Below are 13,555 nucleotides of genomic sequence, written 5' to 3'. Positions count from 1 at the left end.
AAGTTTCTTTAACCAGTCATCTGTTCTTGGGCACTGGGGTTTTTTCCAGGTTCTGGCTGTTGGAAACAGTGCTGTGATAGACATATAAATGCAGATGTCATTTCAACTATACTTTTTTGTTTCTCCAGGATATATTTCCAGAAGTGGCATTTCTGGGTCAAATGGAAGCTCAATTTCTAATTTTTTGAGAATCATCCATATTGTTTTCCAGAGGGGCTGGACCAGTCGGCATTCCCACCAGCAGTGCAGGAGGGTCCGTTTCTCCTCACATCCTCTCCACCAGCGGTTGCTTTTGTTCTTTTGGATATGTGCTATTTTCTGTGGTGTGAGGTGGTATCTCATGGTTGTTTTGATCTGCATCTCCCTGATGATCATGATGCAGAGCATTTTTTCATGTACCTTTTAGCCATTTGTATCTCTTCCTTGGAAAAGTTTCTGTTCATTTCTCCGGCCCATTTTCAGATGGGGTTGGATGTTTTCTTCTTGTAGAGTTCAACCAGTGCTTTATATACCTTTGATATCAACCCTTTATCGGATGGGTATTGGGTGAACATCCTTTCCCATTCTGTAGATTGCCTTTGTATTCTGGTCACTGTGTCTTTTGCGCAGCAAAAGCTTCTTAGTTTAATATAGTCCCCTTTGTTTATCTCTATTAATACTTGATTGCTTAGTTCCGTGTCGTCTTTGAAGATACCATTAGCTTCGATATCGTAAAGGGTTTTGCCGACCTTGTTTTCGATATATCTTATGGATTGTGGTCTGATGTTGAGGTCTTGAATCCATTTTGATCTGATTTTTGTGCATGGTGTCAGGTCGAGGTCTAAGCCCATTCTTTTGCATGTGGTTGTCCAGGTATGCCAGCACCATTTGTTAGAGTCTTTTCTCGCTGCACGTTACATTTCTTGCTCCCTTATCAAATATTAAGTGATCATACATTTGGAGTTGTGTATAGGGATATTCCACTCTGTTCCATTGGTCTGCGGCTCTGCCTTTGTTCCAATACCATGCTGTTTTAATTGTTACTGCTTTGTAGTAAAGGTTAAGATTGGGGAGGGTGATGCCTCCCATCATGTTTTTCCCAGGAATTGTTTTAGCTATCTGTGGGCTTGTATTGTTCTATATGAATTTCAGGATTGCTTGATCCATTTCTTTGGAGAATGTCATTGGTATTCTTATGGGGATCACATTAAATCTGTATAGTGCTTTGGGGAGTATTGCCATTTTGACAATGTTGATTCTTTCTATCCATGAGCAGGGGATATGTTTCCATTTCCTCATGTCCTCTTTTATTTCATGGAGTAGCATTTTATAGTTTTCTTTGTAGAGGTCCTTTACTTCTTTAGTTAAGCTGATTCCGAGGTATTTGATTTTCTGGGGCATGATTGTGAACGGGATTGCTTTTTACATGTCCCTTTCCTCTGTCTTATTGTTTGCCAATAGGAAGGCCATGGTTTTTTGGGTATTGATTTTATAGCCTGCAACTTTACTGTACAGGTCAATTGTTTTTTGTTTTTTGTTTTTTTAATTTTATTGAATCACCATGTGGAAAGTCCAAAGTTCTCAGGCTTATATCTCAGTTATACAATGTTCAAACACCCATCCCTTCACCAGTGCCCATACTCCACCACAAAAAAAAAAAAAACCAGTACACCTCCCACCCTCCCACATCCCAACCCCACCTGCATAACTGATAAAATTCACTTCATTTTCTCTTTACCTTGACTACATTCCATATTTAAACCCAAAACTCACTATTGTTGTTGGGGTTTCAACATGGAACTCACTATTCTTCTTGGAGTTTATCCCCCCAAATACGGCCCATATTGACAAGGAAACATTTGATAATTAGTTCTCCACTAATGAGAATGAAGAGGTATAAGGTCATGCGGCCGTGTGGTTTAGGATTTCTGTGTTTTAGTAATTAAGTACATGGAGATTTAAATGGGAAGTTTCATCATTTCCCTTCCTGGGGCAGCATAAAGCAAAAGCTTAGTTCACAGTCTGGGGACATGGCTGCGAGCACTTGCTGGGTTCAGATGTTATCTAGCTGGCTCTGGATCTTGGTCATTCAGCAGCAAAGCGGCCCTGCAAATGCATGGCTACCCGGTTCGAATCTCGGCGGTGTGCGAGCCAGAGCCGGTACCAGCCCCAGCCTGAGACTGCCCAAGCATCCCGCTGTTTCAAGTTCAAAATACATTTTTGTTCTTATTTTTTTTTCCCGCGCCACCAAGTTCATACCTGTTTAAACGTCCATAAGATGGCGTACGCCATGCCGCATCTCCCCCAGAGGGAAGAAAAAGCAAGGAGGAAGGATATTTCCCCCCTTAGCCGACGTGGGGCAAAAGCTTAGTTCACAGTCTGGGGACATGGCTGTGAGCACTTGCTGGGTTCAGAAGTAATCTAGCTGGCTCTGGATCTTGGTCGTTCAGCAGCAAAGTGGCTGTGCAAATGCATAGCCACCTGGTTCAAATCTCGGCAGAGCGCGAGCCGGAGCCGGTACCAGCCCCAGCCTGAGACTGCCCCTCAATTGTTTCTGAGAGTTTCTTGGTAGAGCTTTTAGGTTTCTCTAGATATAGTATCATATCGTCTGCAAATAGTGAGAGTTTGACTTCTTCCTTTCCTATCTGAATGCCATTAATATCTTTTTCTTGCCTAATGGCTATTGCTAGTACTTCTAGCACTATATTGAAGAGAAGTGGTGAGAGTGGGCATCCTTGTCTTGTCCCCGGTCTTAGAGGAAAGGCCCTTAGTTTTTCCCCATTGATGATAATGCTTGCCATAGGTTTGTGGTAGATGGCTTTGACTATCTTGAGGAAAGTTCCACTAAAACCCATTTTGGTGAGAGTTTTCATCATGAATGGATGTTGAATCTTGTCCAATGCTTTCTCTGCATCTATTGATATGATCATATGGTTTTTATCTTTACTTTTGTTGATATGATGGATTATATTGATTGATTTGTGAATGTTAAACCATCCTTGCATCCCGGGGATGAATCCCACTTGGTCATGGTGTATGATCTTTTTGATGAGTTGTTGGATCCTATTTGCTAATATTTTGTTGAGGATCTTCGCATTGGTGTTCATCAGGGATATTGGTTTATGATTTTCTTTTTTAGTGGTGTCTTTGTTTGCTTTTGGTATTAGGTAGATATGTGCTTCATAGAAACTATTTGTGAAAGTTCCTGTCTTTTCAGTTTCCTGGAAAAGCTTGAGGAGAACTGGCAACAAGTCTTCTTTAAATGTTTGGAAGAATTCGCCAGTGAATCCATCTGGACCTGGGCTTTTGTTTTTGGGAAGACTTTTGGTTACAGTTTCGATTTCCTTGATACTTATGGGCCTATTCAGGTATTTCAAGTCTTCTTGGTTCAGTCTTAGGAGATAGTAGGAATCAAGGAATTTGTCCATTTCTTTTAGGTTCTCTTGTTTTGTGTCATACAGACTTTCAAAGTAGTCTCTGATGATCTTTTGAATCTTCTTGGTTTCTGTTGTGATGTCCCCCTTTTCATTTCTGATTCGGTTTATTAGGTTTCTCTCTCTCTCTTTCTTTGTGAGTCTTGCTAGCGGTTTATCAATCTTATTTATTTTCTCGAAGAACCAGCTCTTGGTTTCACTGATCTTTCAGATTGTTTTTTGGGTTTCCATATCATTAATTTCTGCTCTAAGTTTTATTATTTCTTTCCTTCGATCTGGTTTCGGTTCCTTTTGCTGGTCCTTTTCTAATATCTTGAGCTGCGAGTTCAAGCTATCTATATAGGCCCTTTCTTCCTTCCTGAGGAAAGCTTGCAGAGCTATAAATTTTCCCCTTAACACAGCTTTAGCTGTGTCCCATAGGTTCTGGTAGCTTGTGTCTTCATTCTTATTTGTTTCGAGGTATTTTTTGATTTCTTCCTTGATTTCCTTTGTGACCCACTCATTGTTCAACAGTGAGTTGTTTAATTTCCAGGTGTTTGATTTGGCTCTCCACATCTGTGTGTGATTAACTTCCATCTTCAATGCATCATGGTCTGAAAAGAGAGTTGGTACAATTTCTGTCTTCCTGATGCTATTAAGGTATAATTTGTGGCCCAGAACGTGGTCTATTTTGGAAAATGTTCCATGTGCACTGGAAAAGAATATGTATTCTTTCTTTTTGGGGTGTATAGCCCTGTATAGGTCTATTTGCCCTGTCTCCTCCATTTCTTCCTTCAGAGTCATTGTTTCCTTGCTGAGTGTTGTTCTTCTCGACCTATTCAGAGGTGACAAGGCATTGTTGAAGTCTCCAACTACTATCGTGGTGCTAGTTATGTCCTCCTTAAATTCTGTTAGGAGTTCTTTTAAGTATTTTGCTGGTCGTTCATTAGGTGTGTATATGTTTAAGAGTGTGATTTCTTCCTGTTGTAGATATCCCTTGATGAATAGAAAATGGCCTTCGCTGTCTCTTCTGATCTTTTTCAGCCTGAAATCTATGCTGTCGGATACTAGTATGGCCACTCCAGCTTTTTTGAGGGAGTTGTTTGCTTGCAGGATCGTTTTCCATCCTTTGATTTAGAGTCTGTGTTTGTTCTGGCTATTCAGATGTGTTTCTTGTAGGTAGCAGAAAGTTGGATTTAGTTTCTAAATCCATTTTGCCACTCTGTGCTTCTTGATTGGTGCATTTAGACCGTTAACATTGAGAGAAATTATTGTCATGGGATTTTGTGCCATCTTTCTGTAGGGTTTGTTGTTTTTGTAGGGTTTTTCCTTTTCTGATAGTAGCCCTTTTAGTCCTTCTTCTTTTTTTTTTTTTTTTTGCTTTTTGGGTCACACCCGGCGATGCACAGGGGTTACTCCTGGCTCTGCACTCAGGAATTACCCCTGGCCGTCCTCAGGGGACCATATGGGATGCTGGGATTTGAACCCAGTTCAGCCGCGTGCAAGGCAAACGCCCTACCCGCTGTGCTATCTCTCCAGCCCCCAGTTCTTGAGCTGTTGTTTCTCCGTGAAATAGTGTATGGTTCCTTCAAGTTTAACTGAGAGTTTAGCGAGGTAAAGTATTCTTGGTGAGGCATTCACTTCATTAAGTTTTTTCACTATATCCCACATTGTCTTCGGGCTTGGAAGGTTTCCTCTGATAGGTCTGCCGTGAATCTAACGGGTTTTCCTTTGCATGTGATTTCCTTCTTTGATCTTGCTGCTTGCAGTATTGTGTCTCTATCCATGGCATCCATCATTCTGACTATGATATGCCTTGGGGACTTTTTATTTGGGTCCCTTTTAGGTGGCACCCTTTGGACTCCTTGGATCTGGATGCCCGCATTCTCTAGCTCTGGGAATTTCTTAGCAATGATGTCTTTAATTGTGTTTTTTTTCATTGGGGTTACTTCCCTGTGTTTCTGGTACTCCAATGATTTTTATGTTGCTTCTCTTGTGGTCATCCCCTAGGACTCTGATTCGCTCTAGAGCCATTTTGAGGTCTTTTGCCATTATTTGTTGTTGCCTATATCCTTTCTGCAGGTCATCTTCAAGCTCACTGATTCTGTCTTCGGCTGTAGTCATTCTACTATTGAGGGCTCCTACTGAGTTTTTTATTTCATCTACCGATTCTTTTAATTGTGTCACTTCTGTTCGTAGCTTTGAAATTTCTGCTCTCATTTCTTCCTGGATTATCTTGGTGGACTGTTCCAAAGCTGCATCCATATCCTCCCTTAATTTATTGGATGTTCGTTCCATAGTTGCTTTGAGTTCATCAACCATCTTTACGATTTCCTCTGTGAATCCTTTAATCTGAGGGGAGGTTGTATTTCTGGGAAGTCCCTGTTGAGATTTCTGAGATCCTCTCTTCCATGTCTCCTGGCAGTGGGGATTTTCGCTGTTTCTTCATGTTGTTATGGGCTTTACTGTCAGGTGCACTTTCTTAGCTTGTGAGGGGCCTCAGTTGCAGACGTGGGGCTATGGTCTCTTTACAAAGGACTTTTTGTGCAGCTTGATGTGTTCACTGACAGTTTTTGTGAAATTAGGACAGGCTAGGCTAGTTGACTATTAGCATGTAGTGACTGAGATGACCAGGGTATTCTTCACAGGAATGGGTTATACAGATTGTAATCAAAGCGTTATGTATGGAATGGGAGAAATAACTGCGGCTGCTCAAGAAGGAGGACATGCCCCCTTTGAGACCACGCCCCCAACAACCTGGGGAAGAGGCGGGACTCAGGGCGGCACCAAGAGGTGACTGGGAGCAGGGATGCCGGGCAGGCTGGGAGCTTCAAAGCCCCAGACCCCGGTTGGGGTGCGATAGGAGTGCACTTCTTCCCTTGGCAGGGTGGGCAGGGTCACCGGAGGAAAATACCCCCAGAATATACAAGATATTAATAGAACTCTATAAGAAAAAATACCTCCAACCCCATCAAAAAATGGGAGAAGAATTGAACAGAAGCTTCCTCTAAAAAGAAATACAAAAATGCCAAAAGGCACATGAAAAAATGCTCCACATCGCTAGTCATCAGGGAGATACAAATCAAAAAGACAATGAGATATCATCTCACACCACAGAGACTGTCACACAGCCAAAAATAAAGTATAACCAGTGTTTGTGTGGATGTGGGGAGAAAGGGACACTCTTCCATTATTGGTGGGAATGCCAAATGACCCAGCCTTTTTGGAAAAACAGTATGGGCATTCCTCAAAAGCCTAAAAATTGAGCTTCCGTATGACCCACCAATATCACTTCTGGGAATGTATCCCAAGGCTGCAAAAAAGCACAGTAGAAATGACATCTGCACCTGTATATTCATTGCAGCACTGTTCACAATAGCCGGTATATGGAAACAACCCGTGTCCGAGAACAGATGACTAATTTAAGATACATCTACACAATGAAATACTATGCAGCTGTTAGGAAATATGAAGTTATGAAATTTGCTTATAAATGGATGGACGTGGAGAGTATCATGCTAAATGAAATGAGTTAGAAAGAGAGGGACAGACATAGAAGGACTGCACTCATTTGTGGAATATAAAATAACATAATATGAGGCTGACACCCAAGGACAGTAGAGACAAGGGTCAGGAAGATTCTCCACTCCTTGGTTGGAAGCCTGCCTCACTAGCTGAGGGAGAAAGCAGCTGGGATAGAGAAGGGATCACAAAGTCAGTGATGGTTGGAGGGATTGCTCGGGATGGTAGATGTGTGCTGAAAGTATTTAAAGGAGCAGACATGATGGTTTCTCATTATCTGTGTTGCACACTATAATGCCTGAAAGTAGAGAGAGAGTAAGAAGGAAATTACATAGAGGCAGGGGGTGGGGTGGGGAAGGGGTGGTGGGAAGGATACTGGGGACATTGGTGGTGGAAAATGTACACTGGTGGAGGGATGGGCATTCGATCATTTTATCACTGAAACTTAATCATCAAAGCTTTGTAACTGTATCTCATGGTGATTCAATTAAAAAAATTAAAATTTTTAAAATTCAATGAGAAATAAAATTAAAATGCAGAAAAACCCTTATCTTTAACTTCCCTGCATTCTTAGTAGCACAAATTTCCAGTTTTCCTATAAAAATCCCACCCAAAGAACCATAATTATTCCTATACTATTTTACTATTCCCACTTGGGGTGTTCCTTTTCCTTTCTCTTCTACTTGCCAATAAACTTTTCTACTTTTGAACTCTGAGTCTGAGCATCTTTATTGCTCAATGTTTTTATTTTGGAAGTATTGAAGAACTTGGGAATCTGGAACTAACAGAGCTCTGCCATCACCGCCCCACATCATCTGCATCATCATCCCTAATGGGAATGGCAGCGACGAGACAAACACACACGATTGTCCGAGTGTTAGGTTACTGGGACAGGTGCCAGTAGTCCCACGGCTGGCCCTTTGGCCTTTTATTCAATGCAGCATTGCTCCTTCATCCCTAAGGGCTCCCAAAGGTGAGCCATTGTTAACTGAAACTTTAAGAAGCTAGTAAACACATTAGCATTCAATATGTCGAAAGAGCAGTGAGTAGGTATCTTACATAGCTAGCCGAAGGGACCCATAAAACATAAAGACTTGACGGTTTCTTATTCTATTGTTCATGCTGCTCCTACATCTAAAAGACCCTAAACAGTCTTATGGTCTTATTCCATGCTCATTTGGAGCATGTTTGCTGACAGCAGATATCTGTCATCTCTTTCCTGGGCGCTATTCTGTTCTTTCTGGATGAAAACCCAGGTTTGCAAATCCTTTGTATTCTCAGACCTAGGGAGATATTCCAACCTTGGGGTTTTTTTCTTAGGTAAGGATTTCCCATTGGAATCTTGTAGTATAGAAAGATCATGATATAAGCCTCATAACTATTAAGTGATTATTATTTTAAGATATAAATTTTTGTCACATCTCATACTTTTAAGCTTAATGCTGTTTATATAAAATTATTGTTAAGGCCAAGCATATTATAGTACTGAACAATAGGACTTAGGCAAAGTTAAAAACTGAAGTCGGTGGGCCGACTGTCTCTCACTCAGGACTCACTCCTGGTGGTGCTCAGAGGACCATATGGAATGCTGCAATTGAACACAGCGTTAACAAGGCAAATGCCCTACGTGCTATACTATCACTCCTGCCCTGTTAGGTAGTTTTTATTGAATAAAATTTACTGAGGAGGAAGTGAGGGGAGAGAAAAAGGACATGGTCTTCTCCAGAGAACAAAAATAAGAAACAAGCAAAGATATGCATTCAAGGGAGAAGACAGACTTGAAAGAGCCACCCTCTTTTTTTGTTTAAAAGATTCTTCATGTGAATTTCATAGTATCCTAGCTTTCGTAGGTTCAGAAATTTTATAGGTTCATAGGTTTTATGGCAGTAGTTGATTTATTTGAAAATTTTTAGATGTCTTGTTTTCATCATGTTCCAGCAGGGGTTAGGCAGTGTGGAGGGAGCCAGTTACGTGCAGGGGATCATTTCTTCCTTTGTGAGTGATGACACTGGGGGCTCCCTTTTCCATCCCTTGTGACTGGGACCACAGGCCCCTGAACAAGGCTAGTGTCAAGTTATCCTTGGCTCTGAATATTTCTTCTCTCATTCAGCTCTTAACTGTCACTGTCTGTTCCATGCACAGATTTTCTATGACTTGGTAGGTGCGTTTTTTTTTTTTAACTACCCCCTGTAATTCTAGAATCCACAGTGTATAGGAACTAGCAAACTAGTAGAAAAAATGTGCATTGAGTATGTTTGCTAACAGATGACCCTGGTAGCAAAAATTAAAATGAAATCAGCTACAAATAAGACAGGAAATCTGGTGATCATTATATTCCATGAGAAGTTTAATGAATTTCAGTGCCATGTTAAAAGAAAATACTGTTCAGGTATGCAAAAATATCAGAGAAGCATAAAGGAACTGTGACTCAGCTATCTTATTCAGATCTGGCTAGGCTACTTTGTACAAATCTTGATTTTACCACTAAAAAGTGCTAAGGTCAGGGATAAGTTATAAAGATAAAAAATGAGTGACTGATTATTTTATAATTCTTTGAAGAAGAAATTAAGAGATACCACAGTGATTTTCCTCAGAGAACACACTGATATCACTTATGTATTAAAAAACAACAACAAAATAGGTAAATTCTCTGCACAGAATCTGGGAATAGAGAACATACAGAGATATAATGGCATAAAGAATGTAGCAGTAGTAAGGAAGAAAAATGTCCTTTGGTTAATATAAAGTGCTTTTTATTGTTATTATAAAGCTCCGTGTTTTTTCTCTCTCTAGTACTTTTTACTCTTTGAGTGCCTTTGATCTGAGTTCCCCCGCTGTGAGGAACGAATGAAGCTCCCTACCTCTGGCCTGAGGAGACCCTTCCAGAGAGTGCTGTGGACTCAGTCACTGCAGTACTGACTGAACGGAGAGCTGGAGGCCAATTTTATTTTCTGTCACAAAGATGGATATGGAGCTTTACTTATATTCTGGCTAAATAAAGTAGTGAATATAAAATGTAAAGAGGTATATAATTTCAAATAGGCTCAGCTGTTCATGGTGGGACTGTAGCGTTTATGGGACTGCCACATTTGGAGAAAACAATCATGCCTCCCCCTTTTTTTAGAGATAAAATCAGACTGGATTGATGCATCATTTATTCTGCTTATTGTATTATAGTAACATAGGTTGCTTATTTTATTATTTAATATGGTATTCAGTATTAGCATTCATATTTTAATACTTTCAAATAATACATGGTTATCAATGTTGCTAAGAGAATTTCTTGTACCTATAAATTAAAGTGATTTGGAAATGTGATTACTAACATGAGCTTTTATTTTGGGTGGCCCAGGGAACAGATGTTGCAAATACTACTCAGGATAACAGAAGCTGTCATGCAGAAGCCAAAGGATAAACAAATAAAGGACTTGTTTGCCCAGAGCTTGGCAGGGTTGCTGTTTAGGGTAAGTCCTTCTTATTAACACTCTGACAATGCAATGAGAATCATATTTTACATCAGTTTCTCTTAATCATTGAGGTTTTATTTTCCTTTTCACTAGGGGCCATACCCAACCAACTCAGGGGTACTGGTGACCATTCCCTGCAACATGTCTGACAGTTCAGTGCTGGTCCATCGGGGAAGTCTGTGGTGTAAGGGTCTTGTGATGCCAGACATGTGTTCTGCCCCTTTAGGCCACATCCTCAATCCCCCACTGACAATTTTAAGAATTGTTAATCTAACCTTAAACACCTAGAACCATATTCAGACTTTTTTCTTCTTAGTTTTTCCCCCCTAAAGGGCACTGTATTTAGTCTTATTTTGGGTGGGGAGCTCTTCCACCTTTCTACCATCTACTGACCCATTCTGACTTATTTTTGGTAGGAGAAATTTGAAAATGAAAAGAGTTGATGGCCTTGGTAATGAGTAGAAGCTTGGGGGTTATAATAAGGTCAGCGAGAGGTCCAGGGTAGAAATGACATTAACTTATTAATGTTTGTGGAATGCAGGGAATGTATGTAGCCCTGCAATAATTTATATTGTCAATAGGTTTATCTCAAAGAGAAGAGGGTGACCTGCAGGACTGGTGGAGGAGACAAGGCATTGAAGATGCTCAGGAAAGATGGCTAGTGAGCTTGGAGAAAGGGGCATGTGTCCAGATATCTCAAGAGTTTGGAGTAATGTTGGAGCAGCTAGTTGATGTGGTTGAGAATTTCTATAATAAGTGCAGTTGGAATGGATAGAAGATATAATAAGAACCTGGTTGTGGAGCTAGCAAATTCAGTCAAGCTTTGCAGACCTACTGATGTGAAAGGGGCAAAAAGAGAGCAAGCTGGGTGCTATCTTTGGAGGTCATGTTTTTAAGGTGAGTGATAATAAACAATGTTTGTGAAAGGGTTATGTGTTCTGATGCCTGTAGAATAGTCTCTGATGATTCATAGAGAGAGAACAGGATTGGAGAGAGATTAAAACAAAAGCAGTGAACTTATAGAATAGGCAAAGAGGGTTGAGCTGGCTAAAAGAGGAGGAAGGGGCCAGGGATATGGCTGTGTTTCTGACATTTCACCTAGTTGTAAATGGGGAAGAACATAAGCAGTCTGATATCCTAAGGGCATGGTAAAAGGAATATGGTTAAATAACTGCTAAGGAAGTGCACGTTTTAACCAGTCTGAGAGAGATAACCAGTCTGAGAGAGAGAAACGTCACTTAAGAAAATACTAAGTTATTTGTGGATACACAGAACTTATGAAACATTTCTCAGAGATCATAACTCTGGCAGATTTGAAATTCTCTACATGTAAAGCCTATCCTGAAATAGATAGACCTGATAGGATAACTTGATAGGACACAGCATGATGAATCAATGAGACAGTTGTGGGGAGAAGCCAACTTCATTGCTCATTTTATGATTGTCTTAGAGGGAATAAATTAAACATATTTAAAGTACAGCTAGAATATGTAGGTAAAGGTGACAAAAAGAGAAGTTATTTAAGTAAAGGTAAATATTTGCATTATAACATGATAAGGCAATTAATTTTTGTAATGTAATATGTTATAATGATCTTGGCTTTATAAAAAGTGTGAGAGGCTGAACAAATAATTGACGTGTCCTAATTTGCCTCCTGTGTACTATAGTTGCTTTCACTCTGATCGCCTTGTTTACTCAGTTACTGAGTACGTGAGGTGGCTGCACAGCCTTCTGCTGGTGTTCGGCTTTTCCCTGTCTAAAGGGTAGTCCTGGTCATTGCCTCACGTGCTGGACAGATTGACTTTCCTCACTCTGCTCTCTTTTGGAGCTTCTATTTGGGGGCGCAGAGAGAAGACAGCGTACTGTTTGTCCCAGGGGCTGTTTCTGGCTCTGTGCCCAGAGGTCACTTTTGGCAGTGCCCAGGGGACTTGCAGTGTTAAGAATCAAACTTTTGCCTCCTCCGTGCCAAGCTTGTGCTCAGACTCTTCGACCATCTCTCCAGCCCCTGACGGAGCATCTTACTGCCCCGATGGGACTAGGCATGGCTAGCCAGACCAGGCTGGCAGGTGCTTGGATTTCATTCCTCAACCAACTTCCTGGCCAAGAACTTGTGTTTGTTGGAATTAGGGCAAGAACTTGCCACTAAATTAAACAAAACTCTATTTTGGCATTGTGTAGTTTGTTCCTTTTTTCCTAGAAAAATTCACTCATTAATGGAGAAATACTGTTACATCTTAAAGATTAACTTTATTGTTATGATTTTAATGTTGCTATTTATTTGGCATTTGTTAGATATATTAAGAAATCTGCATAAAAGTTATTGGAAAGAAGATGAGTTGTTTTGATTCTAGGTTCTAGGTTCTAATCTCATGTCTGCCAAACCTGGTTCTGTGTCCTTGAGAGAATGACCTTGTTTTATGAGTCTCTTCCCTAATCCTTATTACCTTGCATAGCTGTCATAATAATCAGTTGGGTTTTTGAGGATTTATGATTATCTGTCCAAGAGGGAGGGAAATATAAAAGTCTGGACTGATATGCCCTTTGTAATCAAGTGAGCATCAACTTAGTCCCACACTAAAACTAAAATGTCATCTAATTAATATTCATTTGCTCATGTAGACTGTCTACAATTGCCAAATACTTGATTTTTAAATTTTGAGTGAGGAGATTACTAGAGGGACAGGAAGTTATAAGCTACCACTGTCCCCTTTTTTTTTAAATAATTTAAAAAATTTATTGTTTCATTTTATTTGCCAGTAAGGAACTTGGATTGGCAAATTTTCTTAAAATGATAGTTGGATTTTACTTAGTTTTAAATGTCTAATAATGGTTATTTCTATCAATAATTTTTTTAATCCATTGTCAGAGCTAAATTTGACTTCAGGCTTGAAACACTAAAGGCAAAGCATGAAACTTGTGCTAAGGTATTTCTAGTATGAGCCACTACTGTAAAATTGTGCCAGTACCCTAATTTTGATAATTTGAGAAATACAGAAAGTAGTTTGTAGGAAATGTATATTAAAAAAGGGACGATTTACAAGTTAAGGTGTTTTTTATTAATTTAGTTTTATATCATAATGCATTTGCTAAAACATAAATTTTAATATCTAAGGCAACTTAGAGGTGCTTTTTCAGCTTTTAATTTTTTAATTTAATTTTGAGGGGCAAGGCTAT

At 40.0% G+C, this 13,555-nt stretch overlaps 1 protein-coding gene across 3 annotated transcripts in view; it reads left to right on the top strand.

Moving 5' to 3' along the window:
- Window positions 1–13,555, top strand: part of RALGAPA2 (Ral GTPase activating protein catalytic subunit alpha 2) — a 352,948-nt gene that overhangs the window by 111,607 nt on the left and 227,786 nt on the right. For all 3 annotated transcript variants that reach the window (XM_055131128.1, XM_055131127.1, XM_055131129.1), the window contains exon 14: window positions 10,267–10,378. In XM_055131128.1, coding sequence (XP_054987103.1) covers window positions 10,267–10,378 — 112 coding nt within the window. The remainder of the gene's footprint in view (window positions 1–10,266; window positions 10,379–13,555) is intronic.

Source organism: Sorex araneus, chromosome 3 (assembly GCF_027595985.1).
Source record: "Sorex araneus isolate mSorAra2 chromosome 3, mSorAra2.pri, whole genome shotgun sequence".
Taxonomy (NCBI): Eukaryota; Metazoa; Chordata; class Mammalia; order Eulipotyphla; family Soricidae; genus Sorex; species Sorex araneus.
The sequence above is the reverse complement of the archived record's forward strand: the minus strand, read 5'-3'. Positions and strand labels throughout refer to the sequence as shown.